At 40.5% G+C, this 24,354-nt stretch overlaps 1 protein-coding gene across 7 annotated transcripts in view; it reads right to left on the reverse strand.

Moving 5' to 3' along the window:
• Positions 1-2,367: 2,367 nt before the first annotated feature.
• Positions 2,368-24,354, reverse strand: part of mag (myelin associated glycoprotein) — a 23,795-nt gene continuing 1,808 nt past the window's right edge. Inside the window, exons 1-13 of one of the 7 annotated variants that reach the window (XM_068569586.1) lie at positions 19,402-19,549; positions 15,835-15,944; positions 12,426-12,531; positions 11,373-11,448; positions 10,915-11,283; positions 10,257-10,553; positions 9,792-10,049; positions 8,857-9,117; positions 8,195-8,503; positions 7,874-7,973; positions 7,154-7,250; positions 6,832-6,885; positions 2,368-6,525 (exon numbers count right to left, since the gene is read on the reverse strand). In XM_068569586.1, the coding sequence (XP_068425687.1) occupies positions 6,367-6,525; positions 6,832-6,885; positions 7,154-7,250; positions 7,874-7,973; positions 8,195-8,503; positions 8,857-9,117; positions 9,792-10,049; positions 10,257-10,553; positions 10,915-11,283; positions 11,373-11,418 (1,950 nt within the window). In that variant the 5' untranslated portion in view covers positions 11,419-11,448; positions 12,426-12,531; positions 15,835-15,944; positions 19,402-19,549 and the 3' untranslated portion in view covers positions 2,368-6,366. Of the gene's footprint in view, positions 6,526-6,831; positions 6,886-7,153; positions 7,251-7,873; positions 7,974-8,194; positions 8,504-8,856; positions 9,118-9,791; positions 10,050-10,256; positions 10,554-10,914; positions 11,284-11,372; positions 11,449-12,425; positions 12,532-15,827; positions 15,945-19,401; positions 19,552-24,354 lie in introns of those variants that run through there. The other 6 variants (XM_068569584.1, XM_068569585.1, XM_068569587.1 and 3 more) reach the window with 6 other exon arrangements.

The following is a 24,354-nucleotide window of genomic DNA, read 5'->3' on the forward strand; positions in this document are numbered from 1 at the left end:
GGAAAGAATGACTTTTACAGTTTCCATTTACAATAAAACAATTGTTTTTAAGTAAGGTTAAGTTTTTACCTCTTTTGATCTCGTTCTCCTGCTCTCTTCTCACCACAGTGATCTCTGCTGAGCGTCTCTCTGACTCTTCCTCTCTTCGTCTTCCTTTTTACTTCGTTCCTCTTTGCGCTACAACCTTTTTTTAAGGAAGTTTCTCTTCACACTGCTGGCCCTCGTTGGACTGCCACACTCACAAATCTCTCAAATGTGTGCACATGTTAATACAAATACTAAATATCAATTAACACTGGATAATGAAATGAGAAAAATGTCTTCTTTATTTTATTATCTTCAGGACTGTAAATGATAGAGGAACTCTGAGAAAGGGGAAGTACCATATGTGAGTTGAAGAAACTTGTGTAACCTCACGAAACTAAATATCTCATCTACCACCTATCCTTCTACAGTGTAATGCACATACATCACATACATGTGCAGAGAGGAGGGTGTTGGATGTGCATGCATGTGAATGGTCTGTAACTATAATGTTCAATTAAGTGCATGAAATACCTGTGCATGAACCTTTATATTTGTAACAGTATGGGTTTTATGGTTTATGGTGCAACATCTTTAAGTTGTGTTCTCAGAAAAGTCTCTGTATGTATTCAAACATTGCCTTACATGGCATCACTGTATTCTTTCTAATAACTTCCTGTTTACTCTTTAAGATGGTAGATTATAACTATAACTATATTTAGCTGTTAACTAGTTCCACGTTTGTCCTCATGAGCTTCTATTTGTCTGCGTATTGAAGAGTCCCACTTATCAGAAGGAAAAAAAGGTTTTTTGGTTATTGAAAACTCATGATTTCACCCCAAACATAAACAAGTGTGTTTTTTGTTTAAATGAAACCAAGTTGACTCCTGTAACATGTTAAAAAGGGAAGTAATCTACGAATTTCTAAAAGAACACTAACAGGGTTGTGGAGACAAAATGGGCCAAACCTTTGATCAGTTTGAAAAAAGAGATAAATCCAAAACGTTAAAACTTATTTTCTTCTTTTTTATTATAAAAAGCATATAGGTCTGCAGTTTGTAGTTTAACAACTCTTTATATTTTATATAAAATTAATCCATAAAAGAACTCTGAGAAAAGGGAAGTACCATATGTGAGTTTAAAAAGCTTGTTCTCCTTGATTCAACTGCAAGAACCTTTTATTTATAAGCGTTGTTTTTAAAAAAAATAGTTTTTGTTTTTTGCGCAACATCTTTAAGTTGTGTTTTCAGAAGAGTCTATGAAGTGATTATGTATTTAAACATTGTGGTACATGGCATCCCTCTATTCTTTCTAAAAGCTCTAGTTTTGAGATGGTATTATAACGATAAGTATATTTAGCTACTAACGAGTTCCACGTTTGTCCTTCTCTGCTTCTATTTGCCTGCATATTGAACACATCTACTTATCCAATGTTACAGGATGTAGGGAAAATGGTTTTGTAAAACTCACATAAACAAGAACATTTTCTGTTTAGAAGAAGCCAAGTTGATCCTGTTACACTTCAAAAGGGAAGTAACCTACGACTTTCTGAAAGAACATCAACAGGGTTGTAGAGGCAAATTGGACCAAACCTTTGATCAGTTAGAAAAAGCAAAACAATCCTAAAAGCTAAATAAAATGTTTTGTTTTGTTTTTTATTACAAATGGCATTGAATTCTGCAATGTGTAGTTTAAAACCTCTTCATTGTATATAAAAGTAATGCATAAATCCACACCAGTTTAAAGGACAGTAACATTTTTTTAAATGTTCTTGAAACAATACTTATTACATGCATATTTATTTTACAAATTAAAATATTATGTCTCAAGATGTGGTTTCCGCTGCAATAAGTATTCAGTTGAAGTAATTTGACTTTATATAGCATCCTATCCACACTTTGAGCTGCTGGTTATCTTTTGTCTGCATCGAATCTGTGGTTTGAAAAGAAGGCATGCGAACAGCTTTGTGCAGATGTTGAGCTAAATGCTTAGTCAGCATGCTTACAATGAATATACTTCCAGAAAGGTGCACTAATCATGTGTGGCTTCAAGCTAGGGATATGAAAATGTATATTTCCATAACTTGGGAATCTTCCGAGTCACTTTCGGGTCCTCTGGAGTCATATTTATCGTTTATGTATGTATTTATGGTTTAATTGTGTCATGAACATGTAAAATGGATTCATATGCTCTTGTAAGTCCAGGCGTTGCAGTTTGTTTTGCTCTGTCACATCAGTGGCTTTGGTATTGATTCATGGGAGTATGAGGACTTTGAGTGTGAGAAAGACCTCCGGATGAAGAATTCTGCATTTTTGGGGTTTATTAGTTGAACCAAGATCAACACTGTATGTGTTTTATTCATATGTTCTATTCACCTTAAAAGAATTGTTTTTAAAACAATTTATTAAATGACATTATTACCTATGACACATTTTAACATCAATGAATGAATTCAGATTAAACTTAGCAAAGCCTTGTTTGTGAGGGTTAGTGTTTCATTTTGACACATTTTAGCTTAAGTTGTTTTCATGAAGTGGATTTTTGGGGGGTTTATTCACTTAACCAAAGAAGTGCAACCGAAAATTAAAAAGAGCAAAGCACATGATGAGTTATGTTGATATTGCTTTTCCTAACAGTAGAAAAATACAAGGTGAGAACAGTTTGTTTTCTATCAATAACCAACGTTTTCCAGTGCGTGTTGTTTTCATTTTATTTATGTTTGCATGGAACTAAAGACAGATGAATTTGCTTGAGGCGGGAAAGACTTGTTTGAAATAAAAAAGCAAGCAAACAACATAATTGCAGAAATCCTACTGTTATTAGGTAACAGTCCAAAACCTTGAACTGAATTATTGTGTCAATCACATGTTGAAAAAAAATCTCCATAATGATCATTATGCTTACCAAGTATATGACATATACACTTCCTTTACAACACACTTTGACAGAAGATTAGGGAACACATATTTGATATTTGTAGAAAACAAATGTAATAAATATATACCACTCCCCAGGAAGCTTTCAAACAAAGGAATTGGTTATTGACTTTGAGCATACAGGCAATTTAAGAACGCTAGTCAGCATTTCCATCATTAAGTCAACAAAACATTGTCATATAAAACTAATGTGAGTCAGAATAGCTGGTTGACAAAAGCTTTGTTTACATGCAAAGATAACTGCCTTTTTAACCTGTTTTCGCTTGGAGCGTATAGAAAATGCTCAAAACCGCTGGTTCCTCTTTCTGCATTACATTCCACATTTGGTCAACATGCTGCTTTATCCGCACTAGAAATGTTTAATTATAATACTTCAAACATAACAAAATCAATCTTTCCAAAGATTGTATGCCAATAAAGAGGTAAAACATGTTTTAAGAACTGTTATGCGATAACTAAAAAAGTGACAAAGATGCCTTCACTTCCCATAGAACCACGGGTATGTTTTGATGCCAGAAAAATGATCCGATACATCGTAGACTTATCATCTTTCTTTGCCCTGTGTCATATACAAACCTGAGGCTTGATCAACACGGTTTACTCAAACTGGAGTTTTGGCAGAGAGGTTTATTTGGGTTCATGTGAACAGATTAAACTGAAATACTCCTCATAGTGTAATTTCTGTTTTTATATTGCCTGTGAACAGTCGATCCATGTCTGGAGTTACCACAGTGAGAGGTGTTTGTTGTATTTTGACCCTTACTGGATGTTCAAATCCATTGGAAACAGCTCACAGAGACCCGCTGCTGCCTTGATTAACTTAATCCATCAGTGGCACACAGTGCGGTGTTGTTTCATAACATACAGAAAGCCTTGGTCAGAGCATGTGTATCAAAAGTACTTTCAATCTACAAGAAGGGATCATTGCATATCTCTAATTATAATTTATTTCCCACTTAAGCCTTTTATCAACATCAATACATACAGCATAACAACATCAAGGAGGAGAGAATCAGTGGAGACGTTGCTACTTGATGTTTAACTGTAGCAGATGATTTTGAAGAGTGATATTATGGCCATTACTTTCAGTATTTTAGAGATCATTTCTTGCACATTACATTTCGAGGACAAGATTATTGTTCATGACTTACATTGTTAAAACAATCCAACATACAATTCACACAGTCGATATCAATTGGCATTTTCACTACATATGTAGTGTGAAAACTGAGCCATTGAAAATATCTATCAATCATGCCCTGTTGTCTTAAAATGGCAGTGCATGTTAGTCAGTTACAGTTGCAGTGTGGTGATGAGTTACCTTTCAGCACTCTGAGAGAAACAGTGATGAATGACCTGTAAGATGTGATGCAAAGTGGGAGAGGTGGAAGAAGCACAGAGGCGGCTTTATTCGTGGGTTGAGACCATTTGTAAAAAATGAAAGGGGAACTCCATTGACTTATTTGCATAAAGGTCAGGTGTTTGTCATGGGCATTACAGCTCAGCCTGTGAACATGATTCTTTAATGTCCTTTAATAGTGCCACTCTTAATAAGCGTTTTATAATCTGAAAAAAGTGCATTGAGTTCGAAAGACATGTTTACCAGATGGGCAGGGTCTTTTAAAAAGATGCTAATGGTTGCATTGTGGGCAATGAAGGATCCAGTTCCTCTGGAACGTGACCCTTGGAGTTCAAGTTCAGACATCTTGACCTCTGCTGCTTTGTTTTTATTGTTTCTACAGAGTCATCTAATTCAATGGATGTGCAATATTAATTTCTGGAGTTCCCTTTCAATGTTCAATGGAAAAGATAACTAATTGTATCAGGTATCACACTTCCAATCAAACGCAATCACAGTTAATAAGAAGGTCACCTCTCAAGTTAGAGGTTGATACCATTCACTGAACTCATCAAGACAGTGTCCAGTTAATCTATTTGTATGATGTATGACAAGTTTTCACTTCCCACATTGACTTTTATCCATAATTAAATATGTATATGTGCCTGCTTGAAAAACAGTCATGCAGGGTATTTACTGTACATACTTGCATCCATTCCCTATCAATATACATCTCATTAATATATATTATTGACACCATCGTTATCAAGTTAGAGTATTAGTACACTTTGATATTACATCACAAGTTCATCAAATGTCTTTGAATAGCACAACCATGTTTGTCATTCAAACCTCTGATGCAGCCCTGTGAGAATAAAGCATCAACTTCTCAAGTGAAGTGATGCTCAACCTTCCCGCAGTGATGCTCAATGATCAGTGTCTGTGATCTTTCAGCACTATTTGAACAGACACACGCGCACACACACACACACACACACACACACACACACACACACACACACACACACACACACGGACACGCCTATACACACACACATTGTCTAAAAGAGATAACACTTTGGCCACTCACGCTCAAATGTTTTGTGCTTTTGGTCCGTATTTTCCAGATCAGTCAAAGAGCTAGAACCCATGCTTTCGGGAGAAATAGTAGAAGATGACTCAAGACATTTTGCATTGGCCACAATGCAGGAAAATCCCCCAAAATCTCAATACATTCCTCAGATAACTGGAAAATGTTTTAAAGAAGCTGTGACATTTTTTCAGAACTGCACAGTGTACCATTTAAATAAAAATACAAAACATTTTCCGATTATTATCAAAAGTAATGGTGATATTTTTCCATTTTCTATGAGAGGCTACCGAGCCACAACACAGATTAAAAAACAATTATGTGGTAACAGGATGCTGAGATGCATTTCCATCTCTCGCCTACGACGGTTATCATTTTGAGATGTAATTAACCAAAGGAAAGAGAGAGAGATTTGCGCTGCTGATACACACACACACACACACAAACAAACACATGAATATAAGAGAACAAAAAGCGCAGGTACTCCTTGCCCTGATGCTTCGACCGGCAGCAGACACAGTGACAGTGATAAGAGACAGCTGTAGAGCAAATAGTGAGACAGATGTGAGCGCTTAGTCATTTGCCGTTTGACAAGAACATCAACAATCACTAGGAAGAACATGGAGAAAGCAACAAAACAATAACCTATGGTTAACACTGCATGTTTTAGAGTCCTTGTACTACAATTGAGGCTAGACATTGTATTTCTTTGACATTGTCCAGTGGGTCATGCTCTGACTCAAAAAAGTAAAAGTTTTCCCAAATGACGGCATGTGAAGGGGCATCCAATGGAGGAGTGGCATCAAAGTGGTAACATTACACATGACAAATTTGAAGGAATAAGGAACAAGGAGTCACTGTATGCGGGGTGAATTCCAGTAGAGGCTGGGGGGTTATTACAGAGTTTTTGGGGTAGAACATGTGTTGGGGCTGCCACTGCATCTCGCATAGCCGAGGGATCAGGGAAGGATTGCGATTCATTTGGCTTTGATTTCCGAGTAGTTGCTGCCATCATCCCCTCTCCCTGAGGCCCCCTCCCTGGGCCTGGCCCCGATAAACTCCAGAGCAGCGTAATTCAGCTCTTGCCTCTCCAGTCCTGCCATAGAGCCCACAGGTTGATAATCCCCGTCTTCTCCCTGCAGACAGAAGCACCGATCAGCGGCACAAATCACTGGCAAGCTGCCGGTGACAACTCAGACGACAGAGGAGCGCGACAGACAACATAAAGAAAAGAGGTTAGCGGTTACTGGTCGACAATTGACAAGGAGACTGAGATGTTTCTTGTTAGTCGGGGCAATTCGTGTTAGCAATGAGGCAGCCATGCAGAAAGCAGATTCGGAAAACAAACGGCAGTGTACAGAACACAGAAGCTGATATGCGAGGAGATGCATCTGTCACTGAGGCTTGTATTTTTTTAATGGGGATTTGTTTAGGAACCTTACCGTAGTCTCCTCTAGAATGGAGTTAAACTTTGAGCCCAACAGCTCTGTCTTAAGCTGTGCAAGTTAGGGGAGAGAAAAACAGACAGAAAAACGCAGAGAAGCGATGAAAGCAAGAGAAAACAGTGTTGGGAAAGGTCATGGTTGGAGCTAATGGACTGCTAGTGGGAGAGACCTTCTGTGACCTAATTGTCAGAGGTCAAAATGGGGTCACATGATTTACAACTTGTTGCATTACACAAAACTCTAACCCCCAACAATCTGAGAATGGTCATCCAGGACATCCTCCATCATAATCATGATCATTGACATCAGCATGTCTCACCACTTTCTTCCTCAGATTTTGTTTGTCCTTCTTGACTGCGCTGTAGTACAACGCTGGGTTCTCCAGGACCACGTCCTGCCTAGGGTTGCCATTCTCTCTGGGGGACGGAGTCACATGATCAGACTCGGTCTCGACTGCCACTAATGCAGGGCGACACGCCAAGCCTGGGCATCCATTTTAAAACGACAAGCTCTGTAAGGTTAGGCTGGTGGCCAAATGTGGTTGTGAGTGACGTGGTTATTTTAATGGGTTTAGTCGCTGAGCTCACACCCACTTCAGGGGTGATTTGTCAGGGAAAGCGTGCACAATTTCGGGGTTCAAATATGCCACAAGGCTAAAATAAATCAACTTGGTTAAGAGGGCCACCTTTTATTTAGCGTAGCGGGTCAAGGATACAGAAGCAGTGTCAAGGCAGGGAATCTGGCCTGCAAAATATAAGGTTAGTCCAACTCGCTAACCCACTTCACAAGGCAGCCGATGTGGATCTTCGAGGATTTCAACAGGGAACTTGTGTTGAAAAAGAAACTCTTAATTGCTCTGGAGAAATGGTCCTGACGTCCACAGCAATTCCACATCCCCTCATAAACAATGTGCTTCAATGTGTTTTAGAATGGATGACAAGGCTTACGTGTTTCCTTGAATTTCAGATAATATTTAGTGAGGAAAAAGACTACTTCTGCCTCGCATCTGCCTCTCTATTAGTTTGTGATTCATACTCACTTTTTGTTGTTGTGCCCAACATATCTCACTGCTGCAATGATGAATGCTATGACCGCCACTCCTCCAATCGTGCCGACTATAACTGCCATCATGTACTTTTCTAAAAAGAAACATGATCAAAATGTAAAACGAGGGCATTCACATTGAACTGCACAACAAGAAGACAAAGAAAAGAAGATCATGAGAAAGAGGAGGATGCCATTTTCAACCTACAACATGTAGCCTACACACATTAAGAAAATGTTCACTTAATTTGATCCATTTACAGTCAGCAGATGTGTGCTTGACTAATTGCTTGGTGAACAGTCCGTCTCTACTCACTTTCCTGCTGCAGCTCCAGGTGTATGCTCTCTCTTCCGTACATGTTGTAGAAGCTGCAGTGGACGTTCACGGCAGGGCCGCCGTTGTCGACCCGCTCGCCTTTCTCCCGCAGTTTGATCATACCCGTGGAGGTATGTCCATCTGTGTGCGTGTAAAAGTTGTACCGGCCATCCGTTTCGTTGATGGTGACGTTCAGGTCGGGCAGATAGAACTCGATGGTGGGTTCAGGGTTTCCTGTGGCCATGCAGACACACTGGACGCCCTCCCTTACCACAGTGCACTTTGACTCCTCCAGAAGAACCGGAGCATCTAATCAAGGAGGCAGCAGAGTAAAGAGCTACAATAACAACACTGAAAGAAAAAGTGGTTAGTTTAGCTGAACATACAAGGGGTGGTGCTCGATATTTACACCAAGAGCGGCGAGAATAAGGCGAGGAATATTATTATGGATCCCAAAAACACCGATAATGGCCTTTTCTCTGTGTAGAGATGAGTAAGAAGGTATCAGATACACCAGGCTATTACTGAGAGGCTCAGAAAGAACTTCTAACCTAAGGCGACTCGGATCCTAAATAAGGTCACTTCCCAAGACCTGCAGATCATTATCATCCTACTTTTTTTCTACACTACTGTTGTATGAAATGCAACAGGGAAATACTCACACTCAACAGTGATGTTGAAGGAGCTGCTGGCTCTTCCATGCTCGTTCTCGGCCAGGCAGCGATACTGTCCGTCTCCCTGCGGTGTGATCTCTGCGATCTGCAGCACTGACAGCTCGTCAGCGGTGATGGTGCCCACCAGCTCCCCGTCCTTCAGCCAGGTGAGAGTTGGGGCCGGGCTGCCCTGGGTGCTGCAGTGCAGAGCCAGCGAGGATCCCTCCTGTACCGTCATAGAGTCGTTCACCACGGGCTCGCGGGGAGGGTCTGCAAAACAACGCGGAGGAATTACATTGTTGATTTTTTTTCTTATAAAAAATTTGGGAATTCCTCTTTATTATTGACACAGTTAAACAGACACAATGACACCTTTACTGCTACTTCTTTAATATCAAGGACAATATTTTGTAATAACTGATTTTGCTTTTGGCCACTTGTGGACTGTGGGAACAAGTTGTAAACGAAACGCTGACGTTTCATTCATTCATTTCATTCACCGAGCCGAACTATTCAAGAGGATGGTCAAAGCACTCATGAGTGTCCAGTTCCATACTAATGATCAGTAGGTTTTAAATACTGTATGTAGTGTATTGTGACACAGAATACTACATTATGTGAGTTTGCACATGAAACCCACTTGATTTCTGTGTTATTGATCAACACTATTGAGTCACAAAATTCAAAAAGAAACTAATTTTAGATCAATTATCATAGAATATTAGAATATTAGATACTCAAAACACGTTCAGTGGACTATTCTTTTATCCTTTCTGTTTGGAGAATCCAAACAAATTTTACGATGCAAACTCCATCTACACCATCTATACTTACAAATGCAATTTAACTTACTGTTTCCTCGTTCCCTACTACAAACTAATTGTATCCTATATTTACAATATGTATGTTGGAATTGGGACCCAGTAACTGTCTCAGCGACTTACACTTGACAGCCAGGTACAGTGAAGTGTTCATGAGGCCGTAGCCATTGTCACCGACGCAGGTGTAGATTCCCTCCTGCGCAGGCGTCACGTCGTCCAGAGAGAGGGAGACGTTGGACGCCGTGTCCCACAGCAGCTCCTGGTCTCCGAACATCCAGGAGATCCTGGGAGAAGGGTTACTGTCCACCTCGCAGTGCAGCATCACAGAGCTGCCCTCCATCACCTCTGAGGACACGTTCACCCACACAGAGCGGGGACCATCTGGAACAGAAAGTAGAGAATTTATTGACCTGTTTGGACAACACTGAATGACTGCCTTTAAAAAATGGGTTGATTTCAAAGTCACTCAACAAAGGAATTTACTTGATAGGAACTTAGCATTTCTGTTGGGACTCGAGTGTGGCGTGTCAGACAGAGGTGGAAAAGCATCGTTATGATTTATTGGGTGTGAGGTGCTTTTTAACTTACACTTGATGTCAAGAGAGATGAGCCTCTCGTAGACCAGTGTGGTGTTGGGGTAGTAGACCCTGCAGCCCAGGAGCTGCCCGTTGTGCATAGGTCTGGGTACGAAAGTGAGGGTGCTGGAGAGTACCGCTGTGTTGCTCTCCTCCAGGTAGTCGGAGCTGAACTCAGGGTCGGGCAGGTAGTCGGTGTAAATCCACTGGATCTCTGGAGTCATGTCGGGGCAGTTGTCAGGAGCGTAGCATGTCAACTCCAGACTCTCGTCGCTGACAATCTCCTCTGGGACGTCGATGTTGGGTTGATCTGGTGGGCGGGAAAGTACTTCTTAACAATAATAAGAGGAACGATAATAAAGCAGCATTTTATCTTCATGCAGACAGGAAAGAAATTAAAGTTAAGCAGGAAACTAGAGCAAAGATATTGTGCCAATCAATAAAATATAACAGTGTCCTTAAAAATTCAAAATAGAAAAAAAGATGAATGAAAGCTGAAAAAGGAAAGTTTCCACAAATTAAAAGCCAAATTAAAAGTTTCCAAAACATTTTTTTCAAGAACATTTTCTGCCTTTGTGTTGAGGTGATTAAAGACAAAACTCTTCTATTCATCACATTTACTGATTTCATATTTCTTGTATTTTTTTTTTTTACAGTTTAATGTGACTTACCGAGGACTTTGAGCTCAGAGAAGTCTGGGTACGTATACATGTTGGCTCCGCCGAGGTCAGCACGAAAGTAATATCTCCCTGAGTGCTCCGTGCCGATGTTGTTGATGAGCAGCGTGCAGTTCCTCTGGTGCAGGTCACCCAGCAGCTTGGTGCGCCCCTTGTAGCTCTCGTGCACGACGTCTGTGCGCGATTTAAAGACAACAGGAGGGAAGAGCTGAGGGTACGGCTGTCCGAAGTACCAGATACCATGAGTGCCACGGTACGGCCTGATACCAGACGGGTACATGAAGGTGCACGGTATGACCACACAGGAGTTTGTCATGGCCGAGATGTCCCGAGGTACCCAAACGTTCCACTGGCAACTGCCATCTGAGAGAAAGATCCGACAGACAAGTGTAAGATCGCATGCATCGTGAGAAGTGTGAGGTACAACGGAATTGTGGGATTAATTTTTTTACCATTGATGATCAACAGCAGTGGTATGAGCAGCTCCAAACACCACATGGTCTCTGTTCAACGTTGGACCATAGACCTCTGGAACACATAAGATCCTGTCAGTCACAGCACATGGATCATCAAGAGAAAAAAAAAATTAAACGAAATGTGTTGTTTACAGCATTTGCTGTTGAGTGACTCAGGGACTACATCCACCTCTAAGAGTCCCAGAAATACTCAAAATGTTTCATGGAAGACACAGCTCACGCTTCAGAATGAAAATTTTAAACAACTTTTTAAAACAATTGAGACAAAACAACTCAGTTTTGACCTTTAAAAATCCCAAAAGTACAAATTGTACAGCCTTTGGGATTTTTGAATCCCACGAAAACACAAATCACCAAAACTGGAGTTATGTGATGTTCACACCTTCCTCTGCAATATGAAACATTTTGTTTTACAATTGACAAAAACAAAATCTATTATAAGTAGTCCATGTTTATATTTGTGTAACTCCAGATGTTCTCCCCTGAGTGGGAAGAGTAAACGAGTGTTACCTGTATCCATTTAAACATATTTGAAGGGTTTTAAATGCATTGCAGTATCAGGTAACTTCTGAGTTAGTTTGTGAATTAGTATTCCTTTGCTAATCTTTGGCCATTTGCTATTTCAGTGTATCTGTAACTTAACTTTTCAGATACGTGGCAGGAACTCTATTTCAATTGTATTTCAGCTGAAGTTAAAAGCAAAACATAGATAGGTAGCTTTTTTTTTTTGCTTACCTAAGATGAACAAAAATCAAACTTCTCAATCTTTGCAATCACATTTTGAAAACTGTTCACTGAATGTGAACAAAAAAAGAAAATAATGGTGTGATCCACATGCAGGTTTGTTAAGCAGACTGGGTAAAAACGTTTTGATATGCATTTCTTATAAATAAATCAAGAAAACTCAGTTGGAAAAGGTTTCTTATATTCATTTCTTATGAATAAATTAAGAAAAATTCCGTTAGAAAAGGTTTTTAGTATCTTTTTAATATTAAAAACCTGTCCTGCGACTTTTAACTGTGGTTTTACCTTGAAATGCTGATAATGATAATAAAAACAGAGCGCTCTGCAGGACAGCTTGTCAGCAGCTCCACTAGAGGGGGTTCACTCACACCCAGACAGCTTGACAGCTTCTCTGTAAGAACAAGAAAGGGGGGAACAAGAGACATCAGCATCATGCAATGACATCACTCACAGTGCCCTCGCTCTCACGAAGCCGTAGTAAGTGAGACAAACACACAAACTCAGCATCAGCAAGCACCTGCTGTCTCCCCCTCGGTGGAGTCACTCATTACGGTCGCCATCCGTCCAATGAATGACCCTCACTGTGTCGACTGAGCTGTGACACAACAGCAAACTCTAGCCACCGCACGTCATGTCGTTAGCAGATTACTAATACTGTAGAAATACATCAGCAAAGAGGGTGATGGTATTCAGTGATTGTAAAACTAATGACACTGTATTTATTAAAAGTAATAATACGGGAATAATAATCTTTGGTTACAGAGCACTGTTTTAAAATCCATGTTCCACAGTCATGAATCATAAGCTATGAATCATCAGGTTGGCAGATATAAAACAAACAGATATATGATATTAATTTATATAAATAAAACAATATATTTAAATAACAATATAGTGTAAAAAATGATTAGAGACATTTGATTAGAGACCACGGTTTTGCACTCGGCAGCTCACGTTATCGCAGTCTTGGAAAGAGAGGAGTGAACGGAGGGGTATTCAGTTGGTTGCAATCTGCAACCACACCACGTGATACCACAATATCCTACAATTCACTGAGATTCAATTTATTTAGTATCGCCCAAAGTCACAAATTTCAAATTTGCGTCAGAGGGCTTCACACACTGTTCCTTTAAAAGCGATCACTGTCACTGTCAACCTAATTTCTTCGGGCAGATCTTTTCAAAGCTTCAGGCCCTCGACTGCAAACGCTCTGCTCCCTATAGTTCACTGAGGAGGCCTCTGGAACGGACAAAAGACCTCTGCACGAGGACATCAAAGTATGTACCAGAGCATATACGGTATAGGTCAGAAAGAGGGAGAGAGGTCGTGAAGAGCTTTAATAATATAGTAATATTATTAAAATATATTCTAAAACATACTGGGAGCAAGTATCACTAAAAGCGGCCAGGCTTTTAGCGATATGATCACATCCCTAAAAGCCTGGCAGCTGAGGTCTCTACAGTCTGGAGTCGATCAACAGATTTTTGGTTCAGGCTAGTAAAAAGGCTGTTGCAGTAATCCAGGCGTGATGAGATAAAAGACAAATAGTATCTCAGCAGCATTCAATTTTCTTCCAAAATCCCACTACAGATGGTTTTGCTCACTTGATATCTATATCAAATGAGAAAACTACAAATTGTGTTTGGGTTGCCTGGTGGTTTTCTCTTCTCGTCTCTCTGTTAATAGACTCGATATGTGGTATTGTTGCTTTTGAAATACATTTATCCATGCACTTTTTTTCATTCACTTGTATGAACATAATAGTTCTACGTTCAGATGTGCTGTCCTGGTTTTTTCGCTCCATGTGTATATGTTGATTGTGTAACTGTGTGTAAGTACATTGAGAGTAACTTAAAACTGGAGTCAAATTCCTTGTATCTGGACACACATTTGATCAATAAAGCCGATTTTAATTCTGATCAGTTGGCAATCGAGCTGTACATCAACCTTACTTGTAACTGCCATTTCACAATCATCCTAAATAAAAACAGTGGATACAACAATATTTGTTTTATTCCATTTCCTTCCATTATACAAAGCGCTTCAGCATTAGCCCCATCTTCAGGGCGGGTGTCTTGCTTAAAGGACGAACTACTGTACCCACTGCGCCCCAAAACATGTATCAAGTCCTATTGAGTCACGAGGAAATGGAAAACCATCTTGGCACCATGTTTGCTAGTTTGCATGCATAAACTCCTCATTATTGTGACAAGACATTTATAGATGTTTAAGTCAATTCCAGCCAAAAATAAATCAAACTGATGCGGTTCCTCCGACTAATAACAAATCACTTATGATGACTAAATTCACAATCACTCTCTCCAACAGATGTTTCCTAATTACTTGTAATAATTTACTTAGCATTGAAGTGATATTTGTGTCACTGCTTTGTCTAATATTTTTGATGTTGAAGTTTTGATTTACATTTTCACGCTGCTGATAATGCAACATTAACTTTTCACATACCCAAGAAATGTGGGTTTAAATGCTATGTTAATGAAATGTATACTATTACCATGATAACTGTTACTTGTGCAGTGGGTGTCGAATAAATGCATGCAGAAGTAGAAGCAGTGGATTTCGCCTCATGCTGCAGCAGCCGGTGTGTGCAGATGGCAGGCAGAGAGAGGATTGTGTATGAGAGCTTCTTGATTAACACGTCCCAACATCCCCCGGTGAATCCATAGCCAATATTAGCCTTGTTGGTGGAAGGAAGTCAAAAATGCTGTTGTTTTTGACATTGCAAGAAGCCATGGATTCATCATGCTGTTCGTCTTGCGCCATACAGTCACAAATGCATAGATATTTGAACACTTAAAAGTGTTTGCCAAATTTACTTGGCAAATAGCTGCTTTCTACTTTGCCATTTCCACTCTTCTTTAAACTTGCAATACATTTTCTTAGGCCACTTAGGGGTAGTGGAAATAAGTCATCACTATGAATAACCTCTAAGTTAACAACATCCAGCAGTTATAGAGTAACATTATAATTCATTTGGAGTCATGTTTCTGTCTGCCTTATACATTTAACTGTAATGTTCACTCTTATTTTAGCTCAGTTTTTGGTCTCAACTGACTCCTGCGTGAAATATCTGGCCCTTTAGCTGCTAAACGCTCCACTATCTTCTCCAGCTAGTCTCAAACTGTGTCTGGCTGCTTTTTCGCTGTCTGTTATGGCCGAATACAATACTGTGAGAGCAGTGAGACTGAACCAAAACAGCAAAGTCACAGGCCGGACAGATAGACAATGAGCATAAACTCTCATGAAGCTCTGTAAAACTGAGGAGAGCTGCAGATGCAGGTGATAATTCTCTGTAAATCCAACCCTTTTCACATCAGACAAATAGTGATTGCGGCCCTTTAAAAACATTGTTACACATTTTGAGACATCTTCGCCCAGAGTGACACAACTGTTGGCTGTGACAATCCTAACTTTTCTCCAATGTTGCGTCAAGCTCCACCATCTGCACTGCAACAAAAGGCCAAGAGACGGGCGAGCGTGTCCAGGCAGAGAGGCAACGGCAGGAGAGAATGGAGCCGAGCAGCCAGGCAGGGCCGCTGACACCACCACCTCCAACCCCAACAACAACGGCCTCATTGACGGGGCAGACAAACGGCTGGCACTGAGCACACAGCATACGTGTGCACACTTGGACGCACACGCCCGACACGCACACAAAACACTTGCCTCATACCAGCCTCAGCACCAGGCTCCTGCTCCCTCTCGGTTCTGACTTCTTCGTCTTCCCGCTGTGTTTGTTCTCCCTGAGTTGGTCGTCTTGCTCCGAGTCCTAGACGTGAGGTTCTGTGGGAAAGGACAGAAAAGAGAGATGTTAGACGGAGACAAGGGGAAGGGGAAGAGAGGGAGTCTGTGTGAGCTCTGGTCTACATGTGCCGTGGGCAGCTCTGAATATGCGTTCAGGCATTTCTGGAGCTGTTCTTTGGCCCACTCTGCATTCCTCTCCTCAGTTCTACCATTTAACTCATCTGTCCTGTGCGTCTTGATGTCTTGAACTCTGCGAATTGATCATACTTCCCTCTGAGGTCACAGTATTTTTGACATTAGTTGAACTGTTTCATGCTCGGGGTGCCTAAGAGACCAGGTAAAGCACTGCTCGGTGAAGGATGATGACTCATTTCCACTCTGAGAAAAGCTGTGTTAGAGCAACATACGGAGTGTAGGAGGAACATAGAACTTGTGAGATGAATGTGGTGATGTAAATAACAGATTTACATTAGTTTGATACTGATTTCTATGTGTAGTTCTTAGAAAGGTTTATTTGTCAAACATCATCATTTAAAAAGAGCCTAAATTATACAATTTGTCGTAAGACAATTTTAATTTTAGTTATGAAAAAAAGGCTTCAGGACATCATTGATCTTTGAAGCCCTATGCAGATCGAATATTTTCCCTGCTGAGGAATGTCTGTGGGCAGGGAGCACAAGCATGGATTCACTCAGATGTCCACCAAGTTTACATATAAAAGTAACAAAGGCAACTTTTCTTTGCAAGTGGCTTTTTTTCTTCCCCCACTCTCATTGTTCAATGTTAGGGTGAGTCAGTGTGTCCAAAAGCCTTTAGGCCACCGGCCAAGTGATGGCATCGACCGAGCCGTGGATAACCTCAAGGGAATCCCTCCGTAAACAAGAGCTAAAGAGGAGAGCGCCGCATTGACGCTCTGGAGCTGTGTTCAAACGAATACGCTGCATGCCATACACCGCCCCTCCACACACACACACACACACACACACACACACACACACACACACACACACACGCAGCATAAGGCAAGCCAACACACTCCTCAGTGTGGGGTGTGCAGATATGTGACCTTCCTCTGCATCCCGTATGTGCCGTATGAGCTCAGCCTGCTCCATTGTCTTGCTGGCACTGGAGTCATTGTATAGGCAGTATGTGCACATGAAATGTACAAGAGCAGACGGAGTGAGTGTCCAGTTAAACAGACTTATGTCTTGTTTGCCTGAAAGAAGCGAAGGAGACTCAATTTGCTGCCGGAGCAGAGTGTGTTCTTCTAATATCTAAACCTCAACCTGATCACTTATTCCACGTCGTGCTTAAGCGATACAGACACTATCTGAACAATCAGCTCTGCTAAATCAGGCCACGATACCTTTTATGAGTCATTTTACATTATTCAGATTGCTCACATAAACCAAAAGGCTCACACAAACAAGCGCCTGTGCCAAGAAGAACATTTTCATTGTGAATATCGTCTGCGGCCCGTGTACAAGAGCTTCGTCGTGGCACTTGGACACGGGGAGAAAAAAGAATGGGAACCTTGTATGCAGAACACTGCCCATTGTGCGAGGCAGCAAGTGGAGGAATTTTTTCCGGAACAGGCCCGCTCACAGCTTGCGCTTTGCTGTTTGCCTGTGACGCGCGTTGGTCCACCACAAGCTAAGGCCCCCACTAAAATACTCGGAGGAGCAGATGGTCTTAAAACATGACTACTCCCCCTCCTACACATGGCGCGCTGAGCTGCGATGAGCACAGCACCCAGCACACCGCACACACACACACTCACACTCAAACACGCAAGCTACAAACATAAACACAGAGATATGCCAATATTCAGTTACACAGTCTGTCCAAGGTGCTGGCATAAATAAAAGATTCAGACTGGACTTTGAGGTCGTCAAAGAAAATGAATCCAGCACTGCTTGCCTCTTACAGTCGATGCTTTGAAGTGTTATGTGCTGTAAGTGCTTCTATTTTATTTTTCATGCCCATAATCTATGTGGTTCTTCTTTTATTTTTCTTCAAGTCTTACAAGGAAAATATGATGATTTTATTTTACATGAGACTGTTAGAAACCAAAGAAGACGACTTGATGGATGCCAAAAGTGTTTTTCTTGGTATTTCTTGGTCGGTTTATGTGTGTTTCACTTCCATCCCTTTAAATTAGTGCTGATGCTCCATACATGTATGCATTTCCCCTTTTCTTTTCTGTTTGGAATCACCATTCGTCTTTCCTCAGACAGATTACATTTCAGGAGTATTTTACCAAGAGCACATGAAGCAAGCATGAAAACAGAGAAATCGTCAAATGGCAGATCACCAACATAACGAGAGACCAGGAGCACCGATAGCTTATTCCCATCTTTTCTACCTGGCAAACCCAGGGACTCGGTCCATCCCCGGCCCAGTGGGCAGATGGTGAGCCACAGGCCTCGCCAAGCATCAGAGTGCTCTCCCTTCCGCTCTGAACAAAAGGGGGCGACAAACAGAGCCGTCACCTGTTCAATCCTCTTGAAAGGAGGTTTCAAAGGGGGCCCATGCCCCAAATCTAACTGAAAGTCTAATTGGATGGAGAAACTTGACGCACACGATTTCTTCAAAAATACATCACTTGACCTAAAGTTGAAGCAATAAAAAAAAGTTAAAATCTGAAACTCAAATGTTTCTCCACTGATGTGATTTAGATGTCCTGGAGGGATTAAGCTTTTTGGCATTTGGTCTTATAAAAATTTCAACAATTAGGTCACAATTCAGAATTTAAAATTGCACGATTCCACCACCACTCAGTTTTTTTCATGAAAGACTCATTTCCCCTTTTGAAAAGACACCATGACTTGTTTTCGCTGTAAACCATCTATTTGCAGATGCAGAGAAAAACTGAGGTCATTAAAGAAAACATATCTTTCACTTGTTTATATTATGCAGTCCACTGCTGTTAAATCACTTGAAAACAGTTTTGGTTGGCTGCGTAATCAGAGACTCTTCTACCTGGCTTCAGATGTTTGGATGTGGTAATACGCTCTGGTAATTACAGGAACGACTCGTCGCTAATGGCACACGCTGCGAAATCTGTCCTGTAATGATTGGCCGGGCTTTTAGCAGCCCCCGCCAACAACACGCAGAGAAAACACACTCTCTCACTCATGTGTCCACGCTTATACATCATCACAAAACACGGTCGCTCATGCATGCATTCATTAAGACACGTACAAGCTCACACATTCATTACCTAACTCATTCTAACTTATGACTCATCCAACTCTCAATCTTTTCACTCGTTCATTCATCACCACATCTATGGACAGTCACGCAAACAAGCACACTCATGCTGACTGGAGGTGTTTGAGCCTAAAGAATAAAAAGAACTAAATTATATAGATAGATGATGACTGGAATCCGTCCTTATTCATTATTAAGTTTGTCCTCCCCTATTTCCTTCCTTTTTTTCTGACTAAAACTATGAAAAAAACATAACAAATCAAAATTCACAGCATCTGCTCACCTGTGTAGGTGACCGTGACCGACCTCCGTTCAGCGGCTCCTGTCTGAGCAGTTCCAGCAGCCTTTCCCTCTGACACTCACATGCAAAGCATCACACCAGCTCCGTTACCAGCAAGACCTCTCGCCACTCTCTGTACCAAGCCCCAACGGTGGGGAATAAACCGCCCGCCCCACCGCCTCCTCTGCCACCACCATCATCACCATCACCCCTCCCATTTGAAAATCAGTCCTTCAGTGTAGCAGCATTGTTCTGATGCTTCGCCCCGAGGCTCAGCCATTCATAAATACACACGGTGCCACAAAGGGCCACACTGTTACCCCCTCGCCCCAGCAAATATGGGTGAGGCTTTGAGCTTGAAGGCCTTTCTATCCAACACGGCCAGTTGCTGTATGCTGGATGGAACTGAGCATATTTGATCATTTAGTACTGATGGAGAGCACATCCACATTTTTGTATTGTTTTTGAGGTCATTGTAACAAAAGACAGGAAGTACGTTTGGGGGGGACTGATGCAGACGATCAGGGCCAATATGAGGGAAAGTAGTAAAGAAGCCCCCTGTACTTTCAGATACACTCAGATACACTCAGGTGACAGAGGTGAAGACATAAGATCAAATAATATAACAAATAATTCATCATTCGAACAAAGAGCAAGAGTAAAGTAAAACAATAAAATATTGAATAATCCAAATTAAATTGGATTATTAAATTAATGACATGTTGCTTCCATTTTAAAAGGATCAAAGGTTGGTTTTACGTGGGTTTTATTTGGCAAGAGGCCACAAGGTTCCCCTGATATTAATTCAAAGAGTGTAAATATTGGGTCCAGGTCAATTTGAGTTACAAACATATAATATATGCTTTTAAAAAATGTATTCAGAAGGTGAGATCTTCGTGCATTGCCAGAACACGTGTAATAAGTCAGCTGGCTGCCCTTTAAGGAAATAATGGATCAATATTAGAATACAACTTTGTCAATCGCATTAGTGTAATGTGTGCACCACTTTAAACTGTATTAAGTTATGTTTGGCAGACTTAGATAATGTATGTATAAAAAAGAGTCTCTGGTTCATATTTTTTGCATGTGTCTTCCTCACCTTTCGGACAGCAATGGGTTTCCAACAATCTCCCTACCAAATCCAAATAAGCTTGCAGAAACTTAACTTGCTTTTATAATTGTTAAAGCCACATGACAAGGAAAATCTCTGCAAGTCAATGGAAATAAATGAAAACAACTGCAGACCTGGAGGCTCGCGAAAATATCAAGATAGAAATGCAAGAAAACAGCATTATATATTAATAATTTGTAGTAAATTTGCTAAAACCCACTTGAACTATAAAATGGTTATTTACACAAAGTCACACTTGTTGGCTCCAATACCATAGCTGCGGCGTTCAATGTCACATCTCGATAGAGAAAGCAGAGCGCTGTTAGGTCGCGTAAAGGAGCCTCCTTGTCACTTTTTGTCTCATAGCAAACAACAGAAAAGGTTGCTGTGGTATCGGATGCGCTAACAACTGAGTAAAGAACCCATAACTATGTTTTTATAAGCTGCTGGACAGAAAAAAGTAAGGAAACTGGCAATAAAACATGAGGCATCAGCAGGAAGAACAGGAAAACTGTGGGATCCTGGCACCAAACATTGTCAGTGTGTGTGCAGCAAGCATTTTGTCCAAAGGTCAGTTTTAGGCTTACTGTATTTCTGTATGTGATGCTAAAGCATTTTGACAGAACGCAACCTGTTTTTCAGTGGAATTTTGATACATCAGATAGCTAAGCAGTTTTATATTTGCAGGTGCCTTAGGGAAATACAGGAGCTTGCTAATATGTAGCTAACTTTAGCTAACGGCCAAGTTGTCCCATAGACATAGAGTGCTAAACTAATCCTTTGACATACAGACATCTTGCATTTGTGGCTAGCTAGCTAGACATTTTGTTAGCGTTTCAGCCCTTGGTTGTTGCGCTCTGTCTCTATACAGAACAGATTGAAAAACACCACCTAATAAAAGAGCATCACTTCCTTGTATATGTAATATGTTTGTTTCAAGACAGTTGTCTGGTTGCAGAGTTGGTTCATTAGGATAAAATAATAATAATTGACAGTACTACTAGGACAACACAAAATCCATTGAATTACATTGATTGACAGACTTTTGGCTGATGCGAGGAGTCCATGTTGTTTGGAACATTTTTGTTGTCAGCTATATCTGAGGTCTCAGGAAGATGAAAGCTCCCCAGTCGTAATTATAACTTAGATGTTGATGTGACCGGTGTTTGCAAACTGGAAAAGCATAATTAGATAAACTCTGGTGTGAACACTGAACACATGAGCACTGCATTAGTGCTTACGTAACTGTAATGATCATTTCAAAATCAGCTTTAATGTCATTGTCTGAGAAAACCACAATTATTATTACAGATGAATACAAATCTACTTAAACAAAAGTAAATGTCTTGTCTTTTAAGATACTTGCGCAAATATCACTTGGCTCCACAATAAAGCTGCAGGTTGTGTGTACAAACATCTCCACTTGCCTCCGTGATCGAAGACACTATGACTCCTCCTTGAACTTAGGTCACCCTGAAGCTGCTTCCATTTGTTTTTTTCTATGATAATAGTTTCACTTTGCAACCGTTAGATCACCATAACTTAATCTAAGATTAGATCTCAGATTTTTGCACTGGCGAGGTTCCCCTAAAGCCTATTTTAAAGTTTTATGTACAACGTCACCATTTTAGTTGTTTTAAGGCAATTGTACTAATCAATGTACTAATCATTTTGTGGAATATGCTTGTATGTTGATGCCAGCTAACCGATCAACTTGCCAACTACTCCTTCCTGCGATACACAACACATTACTAAGCCTATACGTGGCTTGAAGAGTATTCAAACAGTTGCATGGAGCTGTGACCGTGTCATGAAACCCCAAGACTTGTTAACGCACGTCCCTCCCTCCTCCTGACACAGTAGCCATTGTCTCCCGAGGCCTTCTGGGACAGAACAGCTCAGCTCGAGCCTGACACCACACAACACTGGGAAGTCGATGTGCACAGATAATTGTCTTTTAATCACAACAATCCCCTTTTCTCTGGCCTCGTTCGTTTATCTGTCTCTCGCTCAACCTTTCTTTCTTGATTGTAACTCTTGTGGCTTTATGCTGGTTCGGTCAGGCACATCAAGCTTTTGTGATGGAAACAGGGCAGGAGCTAGGAATGATAAGTCCCATGTAGGTTTGGAGCAACATTTCACAGAGCTTGTCCAATTGTGTTTTCAGCACCTGCGAAAATATTGTAAAAATTATTTTAACGTGTAGAGATGTATACTCTTGTACATGTTTTTATTACTGATATATTTAGTTTGTGTACTTCATTTTGATAAGTGCTCTAGTTTTTAAAGTAAAAATAAACTTTTAGTTTTGTGTACTAAACAAGACATAACATGCTTTTCTCTTAATTTAATGCAATTGTAACAACGGGCTCCAGCTGCCACTCAGTAACTGTAGTTCTTCCTGGTTTCCTAATGCAACTTGATTGGATACTGTTGGATTGTTTCAAACGAAGTGGAACTCAGTGTCAACTTGCTGGGAATGAATAGTGTTAACGTCAGTTGGTTCAGTACATTAATGGAAATTAATAGATTTGTGTTGTGGTGGATTACAAACAACAAAAGATAGAAATTTAGTTGGTTCAGTTCAGTTTTTTTGCCTGCAAGTAAATCTTCTTCCTAAATAAATAGAGGAATATTTTTCTGTTTGTTCAGCCGTTATCTCCCCAAGAAAATCCTGTTCTCAAACAAACAAATAAAAGATGTCTCAAAAAAAATTAAGTCAAGAGGGATTGGTGTTGAAGTGGAGTTGCAAACCTTTTTAATTTTAACTTTGGACTTTAGTTGAGTCCAAAGTCATTAAATTTGTGTCTCAAGTCCGACTCGAGTCCAAGTTATGTGACTCAAAACCACACTTCTTCATAATACAGGTGGTAATACATGAAAAGTGACACTGCACAACACTGGAAAGGGCCCTACTCTAGTGAAGCTACTCTACTAAAGCTACTCTCGTCTCAACCACTGGTCCGGGGCTCACTGGCGGGCCGCAGAGGTACTGGCAAATGGTTGGATTAAAATGAAAGCAATATTTTAGGGGAAGGGTACCATACAAAGCTAGTTACTTTTCTACATGCTCCAATGTCCACATGAATACAAAACGTCAAATAAAAATGAATTTCACTGAGTTGCGTTTGAATATCACCACACCAGTCACAACCCATCATCAGCGAGCTAACGTTCCCCCACATGCAGTGAAACAGAAAGTAACGGGTTTAGACATTAAAAAGTGATGTGCGAGATAACCCTCAAAACGCTTGGCGAGGAAGTATGACCATGAATCCATTCATTTGGATTCATGGTGGCAGGCGGTGGGTGAGCTTTCACCTGAGCTAACGGGTAATCACCATCACCATGAATAACCTAAAACAACAGTGTGGGTGTGCAGGGCCTCTAAAACCCCAATGAAATACCTCCATGTGCATCAAGCAGCTCAGCACCTGGCTCAGATGACACTGATCATTTGTTTGCTACTCATTTTAAACATTGGTATCTCTCTCTCTCTCTCTCTCTCTCTCTCTCTCTCTCTCTCTCTCTCTCTCTCTCTCTCTCTATATATATATATATATATATATATATATATATATATATATATATATATATATATATATATATATATATATATCATTACATTACTACATCACATTACAAATACTACAGCTGGTAAAGGTGGGCCTCATTTTAGTAGTTAATTTAAATTCTGGAGCTTATCCTGTAATAATACATCATCATTCATTTAAGTTATATTTTGCGTTAACAACCACAATCTGCAAATTAACTAGTAATTTGAGTAAAACAATATTTAGACCCAAGACATATACAGTAACATAAGAGGAAAAACCTAAGTAAAG

The sequence above is a fragment of the Clinocottus analis genome, unplaced genomic scaffold (assembly GCF_023055335.1).
Source record: "Clinocottus analis isolate CAN_PGR_092001 unplaced genomic scaffold, fCliAna1.0.p SCAF_9, whole genome shotgun sequence".
NCBI classification, from domain to species: Eukaryota; Metazoa; Chordata; class Actinopteri; order Perciformes; family Cottidae; genus Clinocottus; species Clinocottus analis.